This window comes from Equus przewalskii, chromosome 21 (assembly GCF_037783145.1).
Source record: "Equus przewalskii isolate Varuska chromosome 21, EquPr2, whole genome shotgun sequence".
Classification (NCBI taxonomy): Eukaryota; Metazoa; Chordata; class Mammalia; order Perissodactyla; family Equidae; genus Equus; species Equus przewalskii.
Genome location: NC_091851.1, coordinates 19120788 through 19146363, shown reverse-complemented (window position 1 = coordinate 19146363; position 25576 = coordinate 19120788). Strand labels below are relative to the sequence as shown.

The following is a 25576-nucleotide window of genomic DNA, read 5'->3' as shown; positions in this document are numbered from 1 at the left end:
GCTTCAGTTACCTGCGGTCAACCCTCGTCCAAAAATGTTAAATGGGAAATTCCAGAAATAAACAATTCATAAGTTTTAAATTGTGCGCCATTCTGAGAAGCGTGATGAAACCTCGCTCTGTCCTGCACCCTCCCGCCCACCCAGGACGTGAAACATCCCTCTGTCCAGCGGATCCACGCTGTGTACACTACCCGCCCGTGAATCACTTGGCAGCCGTCTTTGTTGTCAGATCCACTGTCATGGTATCGCAGTGCTTGTGTTCAAGTAACCTTTAGTTCGCTTAATAATGGCCCCAAAGCCAACTTTATTATTAGTTATTGTTAATCTCTTCCTGTGCCTAATTTATAAATTAAACTTTATCATAGGTGTGTATGTATAGGAAAAAACATAGGATATACAAGGTTTGGTACTATCTACGGTTTCAGACATCCACTGGGGGGCTTGGAAAGTATACGTCAAGGATAAGGGGGCTACTGTAAGATAGAAGGATCCAGAGCTCCAACACCTTCAACCACCATAACATACTCAGGCTAGCATGAAAGAGGAAAATTCTCTCATGTTGAAGTCACTGTATTTGCTCTTTTGTTAGAGCAGCCTAACTTACATTCTGTCTCATACAGAGTGCCTTGGCCAGCCTGTGAGGTTGCAGAAAGCTTCTGCTCTATTCTAATCCATCCAAAATGTCCAGGGGTTGGAGGAGACAGATGTGAAGGGGCATGCATTGGAATAGAAATGGAGAGAGGAGATCCAGAGAAAAAGAAGTGGACAACATGATCAATTCATTTCTCTTCAGAGTCCCCAAGGGTCAGCAACCTCCTGGGTAGACTGGGGTTCCCCTCCACCTCTCACCACCCATTTTTCTTGGGCACAAGAGGTTTGGAGTCAGGTCACAGAAAGTCAGATGTCGCACAGCTGTTTTCTAAAAGGCAGGCAGGCCCTGACACTGCGCTGTTCACAGGGCCTGAGTCATCACAGATTCCGGCAACTTTCTCCTCCTGAGGATAGGAAATGCTACAGGTCAGCCCAGGGGCAGAGCACAGGATGAAGTCCCAAATGCGGCTGCATCAGGATCAATAAGCTTCCCATAGGAAAAACCCTGGTCACAGGAGGACTCTGGGCACAGTCATCACCTGACTCCTAACTCTGGAGGGCGGTCCCCCAGGCCTCCAGCCTTGGGGAGGGGTCCCAAGGGGATTGGTGAGGGTATGCATGGCTGGAAATGTGGCTGGGAGTCCTGGCTCACCAAATGGACTATCTGCAGAAGGGCATACATCGGGAGGAGGGGAAACAGACTTTGACGGCTGCCCAGGTGATAGGCAGACTCACGAGTGGCAAAGAGACAGCTCAAAACACAGGGTCCTGTGTTCCGAGATGTGTCTTAAAAGTGGAGGTGATGCTGCTAAGCTCAGAATATCTGCCCTAGTCATCCAACCAGCCACACAGCAAACATGTGGCTGCTCTCTGTCCCAATCAGAATATGTCTCCTCCTATCTTCTCAGGGGGCCCTGGTTCTCTATATTCTCCTCCAACTTCCCCCTAGCCCCAGGTGCCACCTTATAAATGAGAGCAGTCTTTTGGTGCCAGCCCGGCACGGTGGGGTAGCCGGGCATTAGTGTGTGTACCCATGTGACAAATGGATACCTGCACGGTTGCCGTCTGAGAAGACATTGCCACCGAATTCTCACCCCTGCTCAGCTTGTGAAAATGCCTCCTTCTGCAAGGGCAAGAGTGGGCTCAGAGAGCTCCCCGCTCCCCTGCCTCCCCTGTTCCCTTCCCCTGCCCCAAGGGCTGGGCCCCAGACTGCTTACTGCATAGAGCACTGGGGAGCCTTGTGGAAAGTGGGATACCTTGTCTTTCTTCCTCCCCAGCCCTTTCTTCAGCAGAGACAGGTTAGAGATAAGGAAAGAAGAAAACTATAGAGAGATGAATTCAGAGATGACTCTAGAAGGGATCCGCAAATTTGGAGCAGAAGAGGGAGGGGAACAGAATAGGAAGTATAGAGCCTATGAATTTAGTAGGAAGGACGTGAGGGGATGTTGGGGAAAACACGAGGAAGGATGAGGTGGCCCTGTCCACCCACCAGCTCTGGACCCACCTCCAGGTGTAGCAGGCCCCCAGGCCCAGCAGTAGGAAGAGGACCAGTAGGCCCATGACCCAGAGCAGCTGCTGGAACAGACGCAGGCGGTGCAGGGCTGGAACACAGGGTGGGGCTCAGGGCAGCTATGGCTCAGCCTCCTGCTCCCTCCCAAGGTGACTCCCCAAGATGAAACCCCGTTCTAACTTTCACTTTATGTCAGAAGCTTCCTCATGCCAATGAGCTTCAAGCAACCAGTCTAGACTAGACAGACAAGCTGGTTGCGGCAGAAGGGATTCAGGGAAGACCTCAGAAGAAAGCCCTTGGACTTGAGAGCTGGGCCTTCATGCAGAGTGGCCTGGTAGATGGAGCTCCCTGCTCACCTCTGGTTCCGAAGTAGGTGGAGGCAGAGGCTGAGCCCAGGGCGTTGGAGGCAGAGCACACATATTCCCCCTGGTCGCTGGGCCTCAGCTCCTTGATGTCCACCCTCAAGGCATTGGGAGTGGCTGAGATGTGGAGATGTGTCTCCGCTGGAGCACCCCGGGACTGGCTGGAGGCCACCAGCCGACTGCCAAGGTGAAGGGTCAGGCTGGCTGGGGGCTCGCTGTCCACTCGGCAGTCCAGGATGCCTTGGACACCACCCTCGGGCTCCACAAAGACTGTCATGGTGGGTGTCTTGGGAGGGTCTGTGGGAAGACTCGGAGTATGACTGCACAAATCCCCCCCTCCCTGTACCCATGTAAGGTGACTTTGCTGCTCCTCCCATTAAGAGGTAGAGACTATTCCTCACTCTGAATCTGTGACTTGCTTTGACCACTAAAAGGTAGAAGTGTCATTGTGCAACTTCAGGGCTAGACCTCAAGAGGCCTTGCAACTTCTACTCTCCTTGGAACACAATCATGTGGGAAGTCCAGGCCAGTCTGCTGGACACATGTGGCCCAGCCAACAGCCAGCTCCAACCACCAGCCAAGAAAGTGAAGCCATTCTGGACCATCTAGCCTGAGTTCAGCCACTGGACAACTGCAACCACATGAGGTCAGACCAGCAGACAAACTGCCCAGCTGAGTCCAGCCCAAAAAGCTGGTCCACAGAATTGGGAGCTAATAAAATGGATGTTATTTTAGGCACTAAGTTTTGGGATGGCTTGTTATGCAGCAATAGCTGACTGATACGGCATGGGCCTGGGTGAAGGATGGAATAGGGGACCAAGGCTGATGAGGGCCTATTGTGCACCAGGCACTCTGCGCGCTTTATCTCCTATACTCACAAGGGGAGGGGACTGACGTTTTACAGAACAGGGAAGCAAGGCATGGATGCACAAGGTCACACAGCCAGTCAGTGGGAGTCCTCCAACCCACGACTGCATGTCTATGAAGTCCTTGCTCTTTGCAGACAGAAGAAGAGGAAGACCTGAGGTGGGCATGTGAGATGTGGGAAGACTGAGGCCAGGGAGTGTCACACTCACAGAGCACACGGAGCATGACTGGAGTAGAGGTGGTGGCCCCACTGGGGAGTTCAGCCTGGCAATGGTACACCCCAGCTTGGGCACGGGCCACGTGGATAAAGGTGAGGGTGGGCACAGTCTCCATGTGTAGTCTCCGGCCATTCCAGAACCAAGTGAAGGTGGAGTTGCCCGTGGGCCCAGGGTCACCAGGGAGGGAACAACTCAGGTTCAGTGCTGCCCCCTCAGGCACGTCCAGTCCTGGCTCAGCCACTACATGCACACCTGCAGGCCAAGGACCGGGAGGTGGTCAGGGATCTGGAGTCCTGTGGGAGCCAGAGCCTCCAAACAGGATCTGGGCATCTGAGAGGCCCCTGTGCATTATGGGAAGATCTGATCTGACTTGGGAGCTGGGCCCCCAGAAAGTGGGACTGCGCCTCCCTCATGAGACTGAAACCTCTGAGCACAGGGCTCTCTCTCATCCTTGCGCTGGGGACCCCCAGGGCAGGGCTGTGCCTCCTTCTCTCATCAAACCAGGCTTTCTGATGGCTGAGGCTGTGTCTTGCCTTCAGATTTGACTCCCCAGGGGTGAGGCTGCACCTCCTCCCTCAGACTGGGCTCCCTGAGGGTAGGGCTATGTGTCTCTTCCCACCCCAGGCTTCTCCTGGGCAGGCCTGTGCCCTCAGCTCCAGACTGGGCTCTGTGAGGGCGGGGTTATGTCTCCCCTGCATCCAAGCTCCTCTGGTGCATCGCTACACCTCTGCCCTTGTAGGGAGCTCTCCAAGGACAAGGCTTTCTCCCCCTCAGGCTGGGCGACCTCCTCCAGTAGGGGCTATACCTCTTCTACCAGATCAGGCCAGCCAACCCCCTCTCGTGGGAGCCCCACCTCACATGGACTCTGACCCCACAGCACCTGAGTGCCTTCTCCTCCCCCCGACCCACTCACCTTCCCCCTTTAGCTGCCCTGTGGTGCTGACCGAGCCCAGCAAGTTGTGGGCTGTGCAGACATAGATGTCCTCGTCACCCAAGGGCACACCTTGCACCTGCAGCCTCAGGACATTGCGGGCCACCTGGACATGGCCTGTCTCCGATGCCAAGCCATGGACCCCATTCGTGGTGGCCAACACCTTGCCATCATGAGAAAGGGCCAGCTCGGCAGGCGGCTCGCTGTCCACAGTGCACTGTACCACAGCCATGGGGCCAGCCCTTGAGTCCCAGAAGGAGGACACGACAGCATCCCGAGGGGCATCTGGGGGCAGAACAGGGCACAGTTGGGGGCCTTGCTTGGAAACCCTGTACTGTCCATTGCCCACTTGCCTGGAATTGGCAAGGCTGAAGCCTCTGGACAAATGGTCACCTCCTAGAAGTGACGCCTTCTTGGGAGTCCTATGGGCAGATTCCTCCAGCAGGGTTCGAGGGCCCTCGGGTCTCTTTCCTCATCACCTATGTCCTTCTTTCCCCAAGTGTCCATTCCCAGGTCCTCTGCAGTCCTGTGCCCGCCTCCACTGGGGCCCAGAAGCACTCTCCATCCACCCTCATCTGGGGCACCCCCAGCCAAGAACTCTTGCTCACAGAGGACTTTCAGGGAAGCTGGCCGGGAGCTGCGTGTGCCCTGGGCATCCTGGACCTGGCAGGAGTAGGCGCCTGCGTGAGCCCGCGTAGCCACTGGCAACGAGAGGGAGGTGGCTGGCCCCTCTTGCAGCCAACGGCTGTTGTGGTACCAGGTGTAAAGGGTGGGCGGGCGGGCAGCAGTGTCTTCACAGGTCACTGTGACAGGAGTCCCCTCTGGCACAGTGGCTGATGGAGCCAAGGTCACCTGCACAGCTGTCGCAAGAAGACCAGGGTCAGCTGGGCCAGCCAGAAACCACAGCTGGTCCCACCACTCATGGGCTTGGCCTGGGCCCTGCCTCACCCTCTAGCCGCAGCTCCAGGGATGCGTTCGCTTGGCCCAGCGGACTGTGGGCCGAGCAGCTGTAGAGACCCTCGTCGCTGGGCCGGGGCTCCCACAGCTCCAGGCGCAGGGTGTTGGGGACAGAGGCTGCAGTCGAGGAGGCCAGGAGGTGGCCAGCACGGCTGAGAGCCAGCTGGGCGGGTGGGCGGCTGTCCACAGTGCACAGTATCAGGGCCAGCTGGCCGCCCCGGCTCTCTAGGAGGTAGGTCAGGTGGAGGCTGCGGGGTGCGTCTGGAGGGGCACGAAAGGTGTAGAAGTTCAGAGACCACCGCATTAAGAAGGCCAGTTTGCAGGTGGCATTCAAACCAGAAGGGCCCTGGCTCCCCACCCCAAGGGGCTCCATTTGCCCATCTGAGGCACTGCTCCTCTGCCCAGACAGGACCCATTGCCCCTCAACTCCAGTGCTCCTTGTGCAGTGCTCCAAAAGTAAGCTGGGTACTGAGCTCCTGGGTTGGACACCTGTGGGGCTCTGACCATGCCCTGATCCCTGTGAGCTGCTGTCATTTCTTCCTGTTCCACCCTGCATCTAAACACACTCACAGAGGACATCCAGGGTGACAGGTGTGGAGAGACGGGGTGCCTGCCCAGGGGTCAACAAGCCACAGCGGTAGGTGGCAGCATCCGTGACGGTGACATTGGGCAGGAGGATGGAGTGGGCACCTGGGCGCTGCTGCCCATCCTGGTACCACATGTAAGTGAGCTCGGCCAGGCGAGTGGTCCATACAAGGCAGGTCAGGTTCACCAGCTGCCCCTCCTGCACCGTGGCCTTGGGCCACACCTGCACGCTCACAGCTGGGGAGAGAAGGAGGGCACAGGGACACCAGTGAGAGTCATGAGGCTGTGTAAAGCAAGCAACCTGTCTCCATGAGGGTGGGAAGCCCCTCAGCCTCTGGGAGGCACAGGTGGCTCAGACGTGGAGCTTGGGAAACAGCTCATCTCTCAGGAGGTCCCTAGCGGAGTTCTGCAGAACGCTGAAGTGCCCCGAGCCCTCTCTGACCCTGGTAGAGGACACATGGGACAACAGGGGCCTCCCCTGAGCTGCTGTGGCTTCTCCTTGAGAGCCCCCTTTCTGATTAGTTTTATCCACTGAGCATCCATGTGAAATTCTGTTTTTAAAAAAGGCTCTTCAATGAAACCCAAGTCTGGCGATGACTGCCGTTAAGAAGGGTGGGAATGGAGACGGTCCTTAGATTCAGCCCTCCTGCCTTTGCCCCTGGCTTCCAGAACCCTCTCCAACCTCCTCTCCTCTTAAAGGAGCCACCCACGCATACACTGACAGCCCCACACTGACCCTGGGCATCGAAGTTGGCTGAGGCCAAGACCTGGCCCAGGGCGTTGGTGGCCTCACAGGTGTAGACACCTTCATCCTCCAGCACTGCGTTGTGGATCTCCAGTCGCAGCGTGTTGGGGGCCACAGCCACCTGTAGCCGGGGAGAGCTGCCTGCAAGTTCCTCCACACCTCCTAGGGTGGAGGCCACGAGGCGGTCCCCATGGAGCAATCGTAACTGGGCCGGAGGGTCGCTGTTCACACGGCACAGGAGGAGGCCCTGTCGCCCGGGGCCTGTGTCCATCAGGGTGGTGAGTATGGCCTGGCGAGGGGCGTCTACAGAAGGCACAGAGTGGTCAGGGCCTCGCCAGGTGGTCCCTCATCTAAGACTCTCTCTCAGAGGCAAGGCCAGGACCAGGGGCTAGACATCCCCTTCCCCACCGTGCCCTTGACTCCCTCACCCCCTAGGAAACATGCATGAAAGTGCTTACAGGACACGTGGAGGCTGACAGGGGCAGCCAGGCTTGTGGTGGCTGAGCCTGGGGCTTGGGCTTGGCAATGGTAGGCCCCAGCTTGGCTCAGAGTTATGGCTGCAAAGCGGAGTGTGGCCGAGGTCACCTCCTGGAGGAGCTGGCCATCCCGATACCAGCGATATGAAGTCCCCTCCAGGACCCCGGTGGGTACCTGGCAGCTCAGGACCACAGCCTGGCCCTCCTGGAGCTCGGGCGATGGTGACACCTGGACCCAGGCTCCTGCAGGGAGAGACCGAGAGCAGGTGAGGGCCCTCTACCATCCCCTCCCACCGTCTGGTGTGGTGTGTGTGTCCACACCAGAACTGCACGACCTCAACCCTGTATCCTGGAGCCACAGCTCCCCAACCAGACCATGAGGGCCCAGTTCAGCTCCATGCCCCCTTCTCTTCTGCTCCCCACTCCCCTGCACTGGTTCTGTCCTGGCATCTGCCGCCCAAAACCTTGACAGTTTTGCTGTCAATCACATCTCGCCTACCAGAGGGCGAGCCTTGGGAGGGCCAGCTTGTGCGACCTGTGACTCCTAGTGCCAGGCACAGCGCCTGCATGTGTTAGCTCTTGACAAATGCTGGTTTGACCCCCATAAAGCACTGAAATGAGAGGGATTTAGGTCGTGCCAAGTGCCATTGTCCTGATCATGATCTGGACTCAGCAGGGGTGACTGAGGGCTTGGAAAGGGAAGTTAGCAGCTGAGTGATCCTGGGTTCCCTCCGGTCCTCTCCAGCCCAGCTCTGCACCCAGGCTCCAGGTCATGAGAGCCCAGGGACCGGGGACCCTGCAAAGGGCAGTTCCTAGTGCCCTGGGGGCCGAGGCAGAAGGAGACCAGGGTCGGGGAGGGAGCAGGAGAGACAGCTGAAGTGGCGACTGAGACCACAGGCTGTGCCTGGGGCCAGAACCGAACTGGTCCAGAGCTAGTCATGCAACCATGAGCAGGCTCCTAAAACTCTGACCCTCGATTTCTCTGCCTGCAAAATGGGTATGATAAATAAGATAAGATATACAGAACCAAGGCCCAAGGAAAATGTTCAAAACTTGGAGTTTGTCATTGTGGGAGAAAACAACGCGTGTGTCCTTGGCCTTTGCAGCATTATGGGTATTAACTGCCCTTTTTCCAGGCTTTTCCCTTAAGGAGGATTTTTATAGAACACTATATAAACATATATACACATACACACACACAGTAGACACATGAATATGTATATTAATGAAGAATATGAATATATTCTTATGTATGTCTTTATATGTATATGTATATATGTGCGTGTATACATACGTTAAATGTATATACTCCTACTGGCTGCCGTGGTTATTACAGATGAAAATATCCAGCTGGAGACAAAGGGAGGCCTCCTGCTGGCGGGCTGGAAACTGTGCCCTAACCATGACTGAAAAAAGATGCACATTTCTGCACAAAATCCACACAACCCAGACCAAAGTCTGCATGGAGTAGCCCCCGGGGCCGCTGGGTCCACCACCTCTTCAGAGGACAGACACTCACCTCGAACCTGGAAGAAGAGGGAGGTGTTGGCTGATCCGAGGTCATTGGTGGCCTCACAGCGGTAGCTACCAGAGTCCCCAAGGCCCAGGTCGCGGACCTCTAGTTGCAGAGCATTGGCAGTGGCTTTGGCCTGGAGGCGGCCATGGCGTGGGAGCTGGGGCCCAGGACTCGTGGCCAGGAGGCGCTCCCCATGGAACAGGGCCAGCTGGGCCAGGGGGCGACTGTCCACAGTGCAAACGAACACAGCCATGTGGCCCTGGCCCATGTCCAGGAGGGCTGACAGCTTTGGAGGGTCCGGGGGATCTGCAGGGATGGGAGCAGCTCAGGCCATACGCCAGCCCACCTTACCACCTTCCAGCTGCCACACTATGTCCCACTACCCCCCACCCCCCGACACACAGTGGGCAGGCCCACCTTTGCCGGTGCCCAAGCCAGGTTCTTGCCTCCCCAAATTCACCCCAGCCCTGTTCTCCCAGGCCACACCCTCCAGCCTCCAAGTGCCCACTCTGCCCTTGCCCGTCACCCACAGAGCACACTCAGGAGCACCGGGGCGGACAGCTGGGCATCAGCCTCGGTGAGGATGCGGCAGGCATAGAGGGCTGCATCTGTTCTGGCCACAGGCAGCAGCGTCATGGTCTCCAGGGGCCCCTGGGCCCACAGTGCCCCATTCCGGAACCAGGAGAAGTTGGCAGGGCCACTGTCAGTTTCTCGGCTCACGTTGCAAGTCAGGTTGGCTCCGGTGCCCTCCTGCAGTGTGTGCGACGGTGCGATGACCAGGACGGTGGCTGGAGAACGGGCAGCACAGTCCTGCTCAGACAGGCCTCACCTTGACTGCTTCCCCCCAACCCTGGGGCCAGCGGTGCAGCCTCTCAGCCTGGAGGGGTCAGGAAGGAGACCCTCTGGGGTGCCCACGGGGTGGAGGGAGGAAAGCAAACTCCCCCTGCTGAATGGAGTTGATTTCACCCGATAGACCCCCCTCGGAGCCAGGGGTTACAGAGGAATAGGGTCCTGATTACCAGCCCCTGACCCCAAGCCACCCATTCTCTGCCCCGACTCACCCTGGGCATTGAAGGTCGCAGAGGCAGAGGCGTTGCCCAGGGCATTTCTGGCCTCGCACAGGTACACACCCTCGTCCTCCAGCCCCGGGTCATGAATCTCCACACGCAGTAGGTTGGGGGCTCTCGTGACCTTCGTGCGTGGAGAACAGCCCCCACAGGTGCTGCAGCCATGGGAAGAGGCCACAACATGGTCTCTGTGGAGCAGCTGCAGCTGGGCTGGGGGGTCACTGTCCACACGGCACAAGAGGAGGCCTCGCCGGCCAGCCCCCACTCCTGTAGCATCAGACTCCAGTCGGGCGGTGAAGGTGGGCTGGCGTGGGGCGTCTGTAGGGAGGAAGAGCATGGGCACTCATCCCATGGCCTCTGCCAGGCCCTCACAGATTGTCTCGAGGCTGGCTAGGCTCCCAGAACACACTAGACAGAGGCATGTGCCCAGAGCTGCCACAAACAGCTGTGCAGGCTGTGCACTGCACAAGAACAGTCAGCCCAGAGTGGGAGGAATCAACTCATGCCCCCTACGCCAAGCTGTGCCCTAATGCAGAACTGAGTCTTCCCAGAGGAAGGAGCACCATTCTCTAGCTCGGACATTTTCTAGGTGGCTAGAAGCTGCCCTGCATAACTCCCACGTGCTCCTGAGTAGGGTGCTCACACAGCAATCCCTGGAGTCTTGCTCTCTGCTCCCACTCTGCACCCCACCCCTTACCCCTGAACCTTCCCCAAGAACTTTCTGCCTCTTATCTCTAATCTCCTAGCCAGTTCCTGTGATAATAGATAATGCCCAAAACGTCCTCTTCCTAGAGGCTTCTGGAGATGGACAGTCAAAGACAACCACCAGCCCAGACTCCCACATGATCTCACTCAGACACTGGAAAACCCCTGAGAGAAGGCTGCTCTCCCTGACAGTCCCAGGACATTGCCCTGGGATTGTCCTGAACATGGGTCAGCCCCTTGGGCTAATACGGAGCATTCACCCTTGAAAGGACACCGTCCCTGGGAGGAGAGGTTCTGCCTTTGTGTCTCTGGGAAGCTGTGAGGGCATAGGCTATGGGGCTTGTGCAGATATATAGGAGTATGATGTCCCAGACCCAGATCAGGAGGACAAAGCTTAGATATGGTGCCCATGGTGGATTTGAGCCTGGGAGCAGAGGGCCCTAAAGGGGCTGGGATTGGAGGACGGGATGTGGGGAGGTAGAGAAAGCACCAGCCGTGTTCCCCACATTTCAGCGCTGGATGGAGAGATCCGTGGTGCCCAGGCCTGTGGCTGCCCTCCTGATCTAGACTCTCAGGCAGGACAGGGTCAGGAGGCCTGGAGGAGGTGGGGGTGGCTTCTGGGCCCCAGTGGGCTGATCCTCCCCACAGCAGGCGGGGGCCAGAGTGAAGGCTGCTCACAGAGCACAGTGAGAACGGCAGGCAAGGAGGGGCCGCTGGCGCTGTGGCTGTCCTGGGCCCGACAGTGGTAGGAACCAGCGTCAGAGCTGGAGGCCGCCGGGAGCAGGAGGCTGCTGCTGGGCCCCTCAAGAAGCAGGGCTCCGTTCAGGTACCAGGAGAAGCGGATGTCAGGTGTCGGGCTCAGGCCGCTCCTGCAGTTCAGCGTCACTGCCTGCCCTTCCACCACCTCTGCTGCCGGGCTGATGAGGAGGCGGGCCGCTGGCAGAAGAGGGGGAGAGGGAGGCTCAGGCACCCTGTGCATCTGTGGCTCCACGCCACTCGATGCAGGAAGGCCTCCAGGATTCTCCTCTCCCTACACGACTATAGGTAGGTCTGGGCTTCGTGGCACCAGCTCTGTGCATCTCTTGATGATCAGGAGGGTTTGGCCTTGAATGCCAGTTCTGATCTATTGATGGTAGCTGGCGGCAGCATGGGCGAGAAGGATTCTGAGCCAGAGCCCAGGCTCATGTCAAAAACCTGGTTTTACCCATTAGCTATGTCTGCCACGGCCTCAGAAGGAGGGAAGGGCAGCAGATGCACCACGATTTGGAAGACTACTTCTCTATTTTGCATCCCTCATCTGACTCCTAGCACAGAGCCTGCCTCAAACGTTTGACAAACAAAAAACTAGTGAATGCATATGAAGGATCCTCCAAGTTCAGAGTCAGAATGTATACAAAAGGACTAATGCAACCTGTCATGTTTCCTTTTTTGCCTTGACTTCCAGGAACCTCTCAAGTTGGGATGACTGTATAACCCAGGTCTTTGATGTGATTTTTACTAGCCAGCTAGTTCAGTTCCTCAGTTGAGCCCTCTGGACTCCCAGGAGGAAGAAGCCAGAGCAAGCCTCCTCCTGGGGTTCCCAACGCTAGCCCCTGTGGCCGTCTTACCATTGGCATGGAAATCCAGCGTGGAAGACGCATTCCCAAAGGAGTTGGTGGCTGAGCACGTGTACTCCCCACTGTCAGCTGGTCCCAGGTCTCGGATCTTCAGGCGCAGGAAGTTGGGGGCAGAGGAGACACTGAAGCGTGGGCTGTTGTCACCCTCCCCAAGGGTGGAGGCCAGAACAAGGCCCCCATGTGACAGCACCAGGGTGGCCAGTGGCTCGCTGAGCACAGAGCAGTGGAAGATGCCCACCTGCCCTGCCTGTGTCTCCAGAAAGGCAGTAAGGTCCAGGGCGAGGGGTGGGTCTGTGTGGAGACAAGGGGCCCGTCACCCTCAGATAGGGGCACTCCCTAGGTCCCTCTTTGTCCCACAATGCCCTGGGAGAGAGGATGACCTCAGCAGCTCCTGAGTGCCTGCTGAATACACTTTTGTCCCTGGGCTGGGCCACTCACTTTGTTATCCCCGTTAATCCTTGTGGCAACCCTGCAAGTAAGGATGAGGGCCTCACTTGAAAGATGGGAAAACTGGTAGAGAGACCTGGCGGTGGACAGCACCTCGACCAAGTGATCCAAGTGGACGTTGTCAGCCATGGGACAAACTGACATCATGGGCTTCCTGCTGTGATGCAGCGAGACGGACACGGCGTCTCGTCTGTGGTGGCCCTGCCCAAGGGCACAGGCTCAGCCTACTCAAACCAGACAAACGCAAACGGAGGGACATGCACAGAACAACTGACCTGTGCTGTTCAAGTTTCAGTGTCAGGAAAGACAAGGAAAGACTGAGGAACTGTCCCAGATTAAAGGAGAATTCAGAGACATGACAACTCAATGCAATGTGGGATCCAAGATCAGATCCGGACCAGAAAAAAATAACTGCTGTACAGGACATTATGGGGTCATCTGGTAAATTCTAAATATGAACTGTAGATTAGATAATAGTCTTGTATCAATGTCAAATTTCCTGACTGCAGTCATAATACTGTGGTTATATATAGAATGACCTTAGGAAATACATGCTGGGGAATTAAGGGGTAAGGGGCATTACGTCTGCAACTTTAGGAACATAAATGAATAAATAGACAACATACGTGTGTATGTGTACTTGCAGGCTGCACACGTGTACATGCATGTGTAGAGAGAGTACATTTGTATATGTGTTTACAGCAGGAGAAAATGTGTGTACACAAGTATGTGCATATGTAGATGCATACATGTATGTGTGTCCGCATACACACACACACACACACACACACACACACACATATAACATGTACTTTAAAAGTGAGTAAAAGAGAAAGCAAATGTACCAAAATGTTAACAAATAGGGAATCCAGGTTAAAGGAATGTGCTAATTCGTTGTACTCTTGCAACTTTTTCAAACTTTGAACTTATTTCAAAATAAAAAGTTTTTTTAAACAGGAGAAAACTGAGGTCCAGGGAGGTCAAAGCCCTGCCCAGGTGTGCAGAGCTGGGAGATGAGCTCAAGGACACCGGAGCCCAAGACCCCAACCCATAGGCTCCAGCCTTTGGCCACCCCCCGGCCACTTACGGCTGACCACCATGCTGACCGGGCCAGAGCGCTCTCTGCCCAGGGCGTTCTGCACCTCACAGAAGTAGAAGCCGGTGTCAGCCCTGGTGGCTGGGCGCAGCTGGAGGGTCTGGCTGTGGGCGTCCTCCAGTGGGGCGTGGTTCTTGTACCAGTTGTAGCGCAGCTCACCGGCCACTTCTTTAGGTGTGTTGCAGGCCAGTGTCACCGTCTGGTTCTCCAGGATGGGGCCTGCTGGACTCACCTGGACCTTAGCCACTGTGGGGGCAGCATGGGGCACACTGGGGGATACCCAGCTAACTTGCAGGCCCAACCCCCCAGGGTCCCAGGGTCACAGCAATCAGCCTAAATCTCTGCACAGTCTCCATCATGCCCCTTCTGTGGCAGAGCCTCCTGGATTGGCCCTGCATCTCCTTGTCCTGTTTGCTAGAGGCCTCCTACCATCCCTCCCTGCCAGGGAGGTTTGTCATCTCTCTGAGGAAGGGCTGGGACTCCACACCCACATCCCAGGAGGCACTTTCGCCAGGATCCCCTGAGTCCCAGTGGCCTGGACCCCTCCCAGCCCTCTGGTCAAGACCCAAGCTCACCCAGGACTCACTGAAGACAGGGAGGCTGACAGGAGGCGAGACCGAAGAGCCCACGCCATTCTCAGCTTGGCAGGTGTAGACGCCAGCATCATCCCAGCCTGCCTGGGACAACTGCAGCACATGGCTCTGGGCTTTGAGCTGCATCCCATCTTTGACCCACTGCACAGAACTGACCTCAGGGTAGCTGCTGTTCACCCGGCAGGTGAGTGTGACCCGATCACCTGGCAGGATATTCCGCCCTGAGGGGCTGAGGACGATGTCCACACCCTTGGGGGCATCTGCAAGGCATGACAGAGGGGGTAGGTATGGTGCCCAGGAAGGACAGGGGGCACTTCTTCTCTCCTCTTTCAACACTATGCCCTTGGGAAGCCCATTCAGATAAACCATTGGTCACATTAGTTCCCCCATCCAGGGCGGGCACTGCCCCAGACCTTGCAAGGAATTCTCCATCCTTTCCTTCTCCATTGAGAGCCTGATAATGCAATGCTTGGCCTAGCATCCAGCTACTCTGCCTTCTATGGCCTTCTACCTTATGACGCTGTCCATTGCCTTCTGTTCCATTGCCCTCTGTTCTATTTGGGGGTCATGGATACCACCTGCCTCCTTTAGTGGCCTGTGATAGCCGTTGGCGGGGACCAACCACCTAACGGAGGGCGCCAAAGGCAGAGTCAGATTAGCTCTGAGAATGGTTAACCCATTTGTAAGGAAGGCACCAACATTACAAAGAAATTCTATTTCTTCTTCTTTTTTTTCTAATTTATTGAATGTCTAACATGAGCCAGGCACTATTCTTTCTCTCTCTCTCTTTTTCTTTTGTTGAGGAAGATTGGCCCTGGGCTAACATCTGTTGCTAATCTTCCTCTTTTATTTTTTCCTTCCCAAGCCCCAGTACATGGTTATATATCCTAATTGTAAGTCCTCCTAGTTCTTCTATGAGGGATGCTACCACAGCATAGTTTGATGAGCGGTGTGTAGGCCCACCCCCAGGATCCGAACTGGCAAACCCCAGGGCCACCAAAGCAGAGCATGGGAACTTAACCACTAAGCCACTGGGCTGGCCCCCGAAATTCCATTTCTTTAAATCTTATTCCAAAGCCTCTTGTTATATAAATGTGCTAATAAAAGCTAATATTTTCAAGTGCTTAATGTAAATATGGAAATAATAGAAGCTAATGTTTTCCTTTTTTTTTTAAGATTGGCACCTGAGCTAAGATCTACTATGAATTTTCTCTTTTTAAATTCTTTTTCTCCCCAAAGGCCCCCAGCACATAGTCGTATATTCTAGTTGTAGGTCCCTCTGGCTCTGCTGTGTGGGATGCTGCCTCAGCATGGCTTGATGAGCAGTATTATGTCCATGCCCAGGATCCGAACCAGCAAAACCCTGGGCCCCCAAAGCAGAGCGCGTGAACTTAACCACTCGGCCACAGGGCCAGCCCCGAAGCTAATATTTTCTAGTGCTTAATATGCATAAGGCACGCCTTTCATTTTGGCAACAATTCTATGAGTTAGGAGCTGTTCATTGCCACCTCCACCATAGGGATGAGAAAACCGAGGCTCCAGGAGGCAAGTAACTTGCCCAAAGTTTGCTTATCTGGTGGGTGGTGGAGCTAGCAGCCTGATGCCTGTGACAGCAGCTGTTCTAAAACAGGCTGCCCTGTTTCACTGCGATGGGAAGATGCATAATCATGTGGAAACTCGGGCTCTCTTTGCCGTGTGCAGGTGGTACCCTCATCCCCATGAGCATTAGGGGTCTTAGGCAGGAAAAGGGTGAACCCCTCCTCCCAGCATCACCTAGAGCTGGGCTGAATCCCAGGGCCCTCAATGCCCAGCCCCCAATTCTCTGGCTCTTTGTGTCTCCTCTTCTCTGTCCTCCTGGCCTTGAGGCCAGGAGGTAGAGGGAGCCGTTAAACGTGGCTCCGAGGGCTCAGAGTCTCTCTCCACCTGCCCCAGCCTGGAGGTCCGAGTGTGGCCCGCCTTTGCCTCAGGGAGGAGGGTTCCTCCCTGGAGAAGGGGCTGGTTTCCACTGGGGAGCCGCAGATGTGTGCTCAGTAACGAGGATGCGGCCCCTCGTGCACTCACACTGCACTTGGAGGTGAACCTTGCTCTCAATCCTGTGGTTGGCCACCGAGAGCTGGCAGCTCAGGGTCCGGCCATGGTCCTGCCAGGACAGGGCCATGTGAAGGGTCTCCAGGTGTTTGATGCCTGTGGGTTCAAGCTTCAGGAGGTTGGAGGTGACTGAACGAGCGGGGTCCTGGCCGTGCCACTTCAGGCTGATCGTCCCCTGCGGGCACGCGTAGGGAGTGGAGCAGTTGAAGTCCACCTCCAGCCCCTCTCGAAGTTCAGCCGGCGCATCAATGGTGGGCACACTGGGCTTCTCTGAGGACGAAGACAGGAAGCTGAGGACTCCCCTTCACCACACCTGAGACCTCCTGCCCTGGAAACCTCAGCCAAGGGGCAAGACCTGGGCAGGGGCCTCCCAGGGGAAAGAGAAGCTGTTTTCTACCCAGAAGCCCACTTGGGTTGTATGCAAGAGGGACACAGGGTCGGGCTAGGGCTCGGAACTGTGGCCAAGATGGAGGCTGGAGTTGGGTTTAGGACAAGGGTTGGGACTGTCAGCCAGTTGGGCCAGGAGCATCTTGGGAGTCTCTTGCAGGCAGTAGTCAAGCCACTCTGCTCCTCACCTGTCACAGTGACCACGGTGCCTTTGACATCTGACCAGCGGTTGCCCTCACTGATCTCAAAGCGGTAGTTGTAGGAACCCGAGTCCTCCAGCTGCAGGTCCTTCAGCAGCAGGTTGCACACCTTATCCTCAGCGTCCCCCACCAGCTGGGTGCGGCCGTGGAAGCGCGACTCCACCAGCTCGGGTTTTGCCGAGTGGCTCGCCACCTTCCGGCTGCTTGAGTAGTCGTAGTACCAGATGGATGTGATGCCGTTGGGCACCTCCACGCGGTCAGGGAAGGTAAAGACGCAGGGGATGAGGAGGCAGGACCCCTTCACGCCCTGCACCTCCTGGGGACTGGAGACGCCCCACGAGGCCAGGCCTGAGGGAGAGGTGGGACAGAGAGGAGGGTGACGCAGGCCCCTGGTCAGCGCAGAGCCCCGAGATCTGCCCCATAGAGGGTGCCCCAGATGGGCTCCAAAACCCTGCCCTGCCCCCAGCAATGCACCCCCGGAGTGGCCCCTCAGGGCACCCTAAGGAGGGTCATGGCTCCCTACCACTGCCATCTTGTGCCTTCCTTCAACTTCAGCAGCCAAAGCTGTGACCCGGCACAGTCCAGTCTGACCAGGCCAGTGGAGGGCTGGACTCACCAAGGCTGGGGCCCTGTGAGACCGGCAAGGCCAGCAAAGCTTACCTGCCGGGATGGACAAGGTCAGGTGGAGAAGGTGGAGCAGGAAGCCCATAGCAGGTTCTCGCGCTGGTCCTGGTGCCTAAGAGGGTGATGCACGCTGTCTGGTTGGGCACACAGGGGCTCCTAGGGCACCACAGCCTCAGAGCCTGTGAAGAGTCCAGCTCTGTGTCCCCACATGCTATGCTGGCCAACCCAGTGAGAGGGCAGGGCTGCCAAGGACCTCGGGGGCAGCCGCCAGCAGGGAGCCAGGAGCCAACGTTCTCGGCTCAGACTGTTCCCAGGAATGCCCTCACTTGGTGGGATGCCCCAAAAAGCCCTCTGTGTAGCCCTCAGCCCCACCCCAAGTTCTGCTTTCCCAGCCCCTCAGGGATACCGCCCCAGAGCAGATGGACAGCTGTTTCTCCCCCACCCCCTCCCTGCCACCCAAGCCAACAGAAACTGGAGCCCAGAGAGGCCCAGTGACTTATTCCAAGGTACCCAGCAAGAATGATAACTTCTTTCTTGAGATTTGTTCCTCTGCCACCAGCCTTACCAGCTATAGGCCATAATGGGGCAAATATTGCATGATTCCACTTATATAAGGTACATAGGGCAGGCAAATTTATAGAGACAGAAAGTAGAACAGGGTTACCAGGGTCTGGGGGGAGGAGGGCAAGGCAAGTTAATGTTGAATGGGTATACAGTCTGTTTTGGATGATGAAAAAGTTGTGGAAATACACAGTGATGATGGTTACGCAATATTATGAATATGCTTAATGCCACTGAATTGCACACTTAAAAATGATTACAACAGGGGCCGGACCAGTGGCACAGTGGTTAAGTGCCCACATTCTGCTTCGGCGGACCGGGTTCGCCAATTCGGATCCCGGGTGTGGACATGGCACTGTTTGGCAAGCCAGGCTGTGGTACATGTCCCACATATAAAGTAGAGGAAGATGGGCATGGATGTTAGCTCAGGGCCAGGCTTCCTCAGCAAAAAGAGGAGGATTGGCAGCAGATGTTAGCTCAGGGCTAATCTTCCTCAAATACATACATACATAAATAAATAAATAAATAAAGTATTAAAAAATTATCAAAACAGTAAATTTTATGTTATATATATTTTACCACACACACATATAAAAACCCACGTTGTCAACTTTGCAATCCTCCCTGGTCCTAAATGCTGACTCGGCAGAGTGATGGGGAGGGCCTGAAGAGGCTGGAAGTGGGGACAGGAAACTCATGACATATCCCAGCCCCCAGTCCATCAGTCTCAGGGTTGGGGCCCAGCTGATTCTTGTGGCTACCAGGGGGCACACCTGGGGAGGGGCCGAGCAGACGCCAGGGTGCCTGAATTGCCTGTCAGGATGACAAAGCAGCTCTTAGCCAAGTGTGAAGGGAGCACAGGAAAGGCACGGGTGTGGGAAGGCCAGGAAGAGCCCAGTTTCTCAGGGGGCATAGCCCCCTGGCTGAGCTGCTCCAGCAGACAGGTCTGGTCATTTGCTGAGGCCCAACAAATGGGCCTAGGTCTGCTCCTCTCCCAGAGGGATGTACCCACACCCTCCATACCTGGTCCTTGGCCACAGGAGAGGCTCATGCTGCCCAGGCTGGACCCTGTGACCTGGATGCTATGGCCTGGATGCTGGGAATGTTTGGGGACAGGTGTGGCCCTGGGACCCAGAGCCTCCCGGGGTATCAGGGTCAGCTCCTCCACAGCCAGGACATCAGTAAGATACACACATATTGACCCTACCAACCCTGCTGTTCCCAATTGGGGCCCTGGAAAGGGCATGCCGAAACTACAGGAGGAATGGTGGGGTTTTAGACACACTGACCCCAGAATGAAGCAGGAATTTCTGGAATGTGTGAGAAGACCCTTTCTAGAACCACCTAAAACCACATCAGGTAGATGTCACCCATGCTTAGCCCAGCCCTGGCTCCGAAGGGGTCGGTACCCCCAGAGTGCAGCTTATTGGCTCAGCCTGTAAAGGCCAGCCTCAGCCCAGAGAACTTTTGGGGAACAAGAAGGGCAAGAAGGACCGCAGGAAGGGAGACTCTTGCCCCCCTGTGAAAGGCTGGTGGTGCTAAGGGGCAGCTGTCTCTAGGGCTGGGGTTGGGCTGGGCATCCTAGTGTGCACCTAGTGCCCCCTGCTGCTACAGGAATGATTGCAGGTCCTGGGGAAGTGTGTGGGTGTACTGGGGGGACAAGGAGCATGGCAGCCCTGAAACAACCCGTCCCTTGGGCAATGACTGGGAGAGCATTATCCCTAAGACTGGAAGTTCCTGAGGTTCATCCTTTTATCTCCAAGTCTTGGATGCTCTGAAGAGAGTTTTCAATCCTTGCTCCTAGAATTGGTATGCATTGCATCTGGGTTGGGTTGGGGCTGCCTGGCACACGGTGGGTGCCCATGTTGCTGAAAGCAAGTGTCCCAGGACATCTGGGGAGGGCGGGCTTGGGCCCTGATTCCCTGACCTTTGATCCCGGAAGCCAGCTCCAGCCTGGGGAGGGAAGGGTAGCGGCAGTGTCACGGTGGACAGCTGGGCCTGGGTGCAGGATTCAGTTTCTGTTTCCCAGCCCCAGGGCTTCTCCTCAACTTCCCTATCAGGCAAGACAGGGACGGAAATGGGGTGACATGACCAGCTGGAGTGTTCTGCCCACAGATAGGAAATCAGGGTACAGATGGGCAGTTCGGAGAGTGCACTGTCTTCATAATTGTGGAAAGCCCCCAACGGAGGCCAAACATTTAACTCTGAAAGCCATATAGTCCATAAATGAGGCCTATTGTCTTTGAAATGGGCAGCAGAAATTTCACGTTCCATTCTCCAGTCTGGCTGTAAATGCTCCCAGCCCAAGCACCCATTCCCCCAGCTATGCGGGATGGTGCGGGGGGTCCTGCACTCAGAAGAACGAAGGGGTCAGGAGAACGAAGGGGTGATGAATGGAGGGGAGTGGGAAGGGGTTAGAGGGAGGGAAGATGAGGGCTTCAGTGCAGTTGGGCTGGGGTTTAGAACGGAATTAGGGCTGAGATTGGGTTGACATGGAGGTGAGAGTGATGGGGTTGGGGTGAGAGTGAAGATTGGGGTTGGGGCTGGGTGGGGATGACGGTTAGTAGATGTTTGGGGATGGGATGCAAATGATGATACAAGCGAGAGTGAGGTGAAGCTGGGATAGGGATGGGGCTGGGCAGGGCAGGAGCCAGGATGCCAGTTAGGATTGGCATGTGGGTTGGGGAGGGTTTGGGTGGAAGAGTTTGGGTTACGGGTACATCTTTGATTAGTGTCTTGGGCTTGGGTTGGTTTGGGGTCCAGCACCCACATCCGGACATCCCCCCGGCAAATCTCAGCCCAGCCCCACTCCAGCCCCACCCTTTGCTTACCCTCCAGGCCCAGGGATAGGAGTACCTGCTCCACAGGGGAAGTGGCTTCAGGGCTGGTGAACTGCAGGAGGGAGAACAGGAAGGACCAGGAACTCTTGGTGCAGCTGGCTCTCCAGGACACTGCCACCCCAAGAGAGGAGTCCAGTCTCAGGGGCTGCTTCCTCTTTTCCCTGGTCAGGGAGGCAGCTGCAGGCCTTGCGCAATACCACGGCAGGAAAGCCCTCCTAGGCAGGGGAAGGCCCTCGCAAGGTCCAGGACTCAGGGACTTGAGCAAGCAGAAGTGGGATCTGGGGCCACACTGGCACTTCTTCTCAGGCAACACGGGAAATAGAGTTCCTGTTCACCAGGTTCCTGTCTCTTTCGGCATGACTCGGCCTTTTTTGGGAGGTCAGGAGAGGAGCAGGGAGCTGTCTGCACATTGTTCCTCTTGATGACTGGGAATGAGGCAATCCCAGCCTGTGGCGGGGAGCATCTCTGATTCCTCTCTCCTTCCCCATTGTCTTTCCCCCAACTCCCCTAACACGTGATTTCAGCACACCCTCCACCCCCGCTGAGGCAGAAAAGGAAAGACTCCTCCATGGCTGAGTTTCTGTCATAATACTGAGCCCGTGTTACTGAGGGCCTACTATGTGCCAGGCACTTGACACATGGGGGCAGACGTTAATTGCTCCAAGCAATCTCGGATACAAGTCACAACACGTTTCTTTGTTCTGCAACTCACATGTAATTCAACTCAGCTCCTGCCTACCTGTAGTGGTAGGGAACCCAGCCGCTGCAGATCAGGCCCCTGTACCTGTGGGCAAACCCATAGATGCGGATCAACAAGGAGGGAAACCCTGAATCAGGAGAGACCCAGGGTCTCAGGCCACAGTAGTCCAAAGCAGAAGGCTGCTGACACTCTACCCTGAAATCCTCAGGCCCCGGAAAGATCAGGTCTCTATCACTGTCCTCTCTGAAGCTCCTGCATCATTCCTAACCTTGGCCATTTCCTCTTTTATTGTTTTTTTTTTGTGAGGAAGGTTAGCCCTGAGCTAACATCCGCCACCAGTCCTCCTCTTTTTTTATTTTTTACTGAGGAAGACTGGCCCTGAGCTAACATCTGTGCCCATCTTCCTCTACTTTATATGTGGAACACCTGCCACAGCATGGCCTGATAAGCGGTGCGTAGGTCTGCACCTGGGATCTGAACCAGTGAACCCAGGCCGCCAAAGCGGAATGCGTGAATTAACCACTGTGCAACCTGGCCAGCCCCAGGTCATTTCCTCTTTTGACCAAAACACAATGGGTTCACTCCATTGCTTTCTCCTCCAACCCCAGCATAACATTTGTAGGTTCAGAGACCCCCAGTTCTAGGCCTTTGAGATTGTGAGTTAGTGGCCCCAATCCTTCCGTCCGCTGTAGAGGCTTCATGTTGAGCAGAGCATCTTCCTTCGGGTAGAGCTAAGACCCTAGATTTTGGTCTTAGCCATGTAACTTCCTCCAGCCAAAGGATGTGAATAGACATGACATAAAAAAAGTCTTGAAATGTGCTTGCCTGGCTGGCTTTGTCATCTTGCATTTCTGCCACTGCCATGAAAAGGGCACACTCGAGCTAACCCATTGGCTTAAAGAGGATGATAGACACGTGGAGCAGACCTGAACCAAACTCACAGACTGGACTGAAGCCCAGCTGAGCCCGGCCTCCAACAGCCAGACCTGAGCCAACCTGTGTTCACTGGTGGACACAACTGAGAATTGTGCAGCTGCTTGTCAGCTACCGTAGTAAACAGACACAAGGCCTAAGTCCCAGACCAGCACACACAGAACTTGCTCACCTTTCCTTGGGGTAAGGAGAACAGAGACTTGTCCACCTTGCCTCGTCAGGGAACATTACCTTTCCTTGTTTCTTGGAGGCTTCAGCTGGCAAAATAAATTTAGAAATTAAAATTCCTAGGTAATTTCTCAATAGGTCACACTGCTGCACATACTTTTAACTTTCACAAACACTCGGTGAGGTAGGTAGTATTATTCTCATTTTGGATGTGAGAACCAAGGTATGGGGATGTCAGGAGATTTGCTTAAAGCAAAAATTTTTGGCTGCAAAAACATAAATAAGACTTTACCAAAGAGATAAGAGATATACAGATGGTAAATGAACATGTGAAAAGATGCTCCACACCATATGTCATCAGGGAAATGCAAACGAAAACAACAATGAGCTACTTCACACCTATCAGAACGGCCGAAATCCAGAACACTGACACACCAAATGCTGACGAGACTGTGGAGCAACAGGAACTCTCACTCATTGCTGATGGGAACGCTAAACGGTCCAGCTACTTTGGAAGACAGCTTGGCAGTTTCTTACAAAAGGAAGCACACTCTTACCATATGGTCCAGCAGTCATTCTGCTTGGTATTTACCCAGTCGAGTTGAAAACTTATGTTCACACGAAAACCTGCACATGAATGTTTATAGCAGCTTTATTTATAATTGCCAAAACTTGGAAGCATCCAAGGTGTCCTTCGGTAGTTGAATGGATAAATAACTGCGGTACGTCCAGACCATGGACTATTACTCAGAGAAATGAACTATCTATCAAGTCTTGAAAAGACACGAAGGAACCCTAACATCACATGACTAAGTGAGAGAAGCCTATCTGAAAGGGCTACAGACTGTAGGAGTCCAACTCTATGACGTTCCAGAAAAGGCAAAACTATGGGGACAGTAAGAGGATCAGCGGTTCCCAGGGGTTGGGGAGGGAGAGGTGAATAAGTGGAGCACCGAGGATTTTTAGGGCAGTGAAACTATTCTGTGTGATGCCATAATGGTGGAGACATGTCATTACACATTTGTCCAAACCCATAGAATGTACAAAACTCAGTGAACCACAATGTAAACTACAGACTTTGGGTGACTATGATGTGTGAATGTAGGTTTCAATTGTAACAAATTGGTTGGGGACGTCGATAATGGGGGAGGCTCTACGTGTGTGGGGGCAGGGGGCACTTGGGAAATCTCTGTATCTTCCCCTCATTTTGCTGTGAACCTAAAATTGCTCTAAAAGAAGAAAGAACAGAGGTCATCCCACTTGCCCCGTTTGCTGCGGTGAGAACTCAGAAATTCTCCCAAGAATTTTGGCCGTAAATGGTAGGCACTCAGCTTTGACGTTCACGTCCCATCGCATGAAACCAGTGCCAGCTCAGGCCCTCGACCCTTCAGACAAGTGACATTTTCCACCGTGAGGCGGGTGGCTGAAAGCAGTGTGGATAACTGCTTTCATATCCATGTTGTTTAGAGGTTGGAATATAGAAGGAATAAAGTTCAGGAAAAACTCTTTAACAAATCTCAGACTTTTGTATCCTGAAATTCCATCTTATTGTATTTAAATATATTAGATCAAAATCTGCCCTAAAACGGCAGATCCTAAAATAACAGAACTTTTCAGAATCAGGAAACAGCAGGAGCAAAGATGACAAACTATTTTTTTGGTGGTAACGCTTCAAATGCGAAATCTTGAATACAAACTTAAATCTGGCTAATAAATGAATTTATTTCATGGCTTAATGGTGTTACTCTTAGCAAAATTTTGATAATGTGTTTTACTTTTGTTCTGGAATAACAAAAATGTTTTTTAATGGAAAAAAAGAAGTTTGGCTCAAGTGCAGAAAACCCAAAATAACTGTGGTTTAAACCAAATAGGGGTGTATCTCCCTCCCCCTCAAGTGAGTGCTGGCATCCAAGGCTTATATGGCAACTGCACTATCATCATAGTGATAGACCCCTCATAGAGATTAGACCCCTTCTTACTTATTTGCTCTGCCGTCGTCAATGGGCTGCTTCCACTCATGGTCCAAGATGGCTGCTTCAGCTCCAGCTATTATATCTGCATTCCAGAAAGCAAAATGGAGGGAGGAACAAAGCAGGTCACGCCCTCATCTTTTAAGGACAATGCCTTAAATTGCACACTTCATTTCTGCTTGTATCACACTAGTCAGAAGTTAGTCACATGGCCTATGTCTTTACTCCAATAGATGGTGTGCCCAGAGAAATATTGGGGGCGTATTACTAAAGAGTCAGGGGAGATGAAGCCCTACCCTCATATGGAGCAATCAGGACCCTAATTCAATCTTTTATTCTTTGGACCTTCCCAGATCCCAGCCGGAGCCCACTGACTACTTCCTTGACAGCATCCCTCAGAGCCCCCTGTCTCCCCCAGAGGGCGCCAGAGGCCTCAGCTTCCTCGCCTTTATTGTTCCAGACGCAATTGCAACATCTGAGGTGTGGACAGCTCTGTCCAGCTGCCTAAGGGAGATCTTTGGGACCTTGCTCTGTTCAGCTCAGGGGCAGGCCGGAGTCGTGTAGCCCAGCGGTTAAGAGTCCCACATAGAGCTGAGTTTAAATCCAGACATGTCATTCACCAGCTGTGTGATCATGGGGAAGTCACTCAACCCCTCTGAACCCAGAGCACTCCAAGAGCTTGTATGAAGAGCTTCCCACAAGGCCTGGAATGTCGGAAGAGCTCAGTGAAGGCAGAGTGAGAGTGGCTGAAGGCTATGCTCCCCCTCCCCCACCCGAGGTGACCTTCACTCCCATAGCTACATCTGGATTTTCACCCATTCAG

At 54.6% G+C, this 25576-nt stretch overlaps 1 protein-coding gene across 9 annotated transcripts; it reads right to left on the bottom strand.

Annotated features, from left to right (window-relative positions):
* Nucleotides 1–275: 275 nt before the first annotated feature.
* Nucleotides 276–21415, bottom strand: SIGLEC1 (sialic acid binding Ig like lectin 1). Of its 9 annotated transcripts, none has more exons than XM_070588887.1 (22): nt 20999–21415; nt 17618–17760; nt 16946–17305; nt 16344–16640; nt 14276–14542; nt 13681–13935; nt 12138–12437; nt 11209–11466; nt 9820–10143; nt 9289–9546; nt 8762–9064; nt 7225–7485; nt 6758–7069; nt 6007–6258; nt 5428–5697; nt 5088–5339; nt 4462–4764; nt 3540–3800; nt 2458–2760; nt 2096–2192; nt 1642–1714; nt 276–995 (listed from the first exon to the last, which is right to left on the bottom strand). In XM_070588887.1, the coding sequence occupies exons 2-22, from the start codon at nt 17664–17666 to the stop codon at nt 888–890; spliced, it is 5163 nt and encodes a 1720-aa protein (XP_070444988.1). In that variant the 5' UTR covers nt 17667–17760; nt 20999–21415; the 3' UTR covers nt 276–887. The 9 variants fall into 9 exon arrangements, with proteins under 9 accessions (XP_070444988.1, XP_070444990.1, XP_070444997.1 ...); XM_070588889.1 differs by having other exon boundaries at nt 17618–17693; nt 20974–21409; XM_070588896.1 differs by having other exon boundaries at nt 17618–17693; nt 20999–21296.
* Between the last annotated feature and the right edge of the window lie 4161 nt (nt 21416–25576).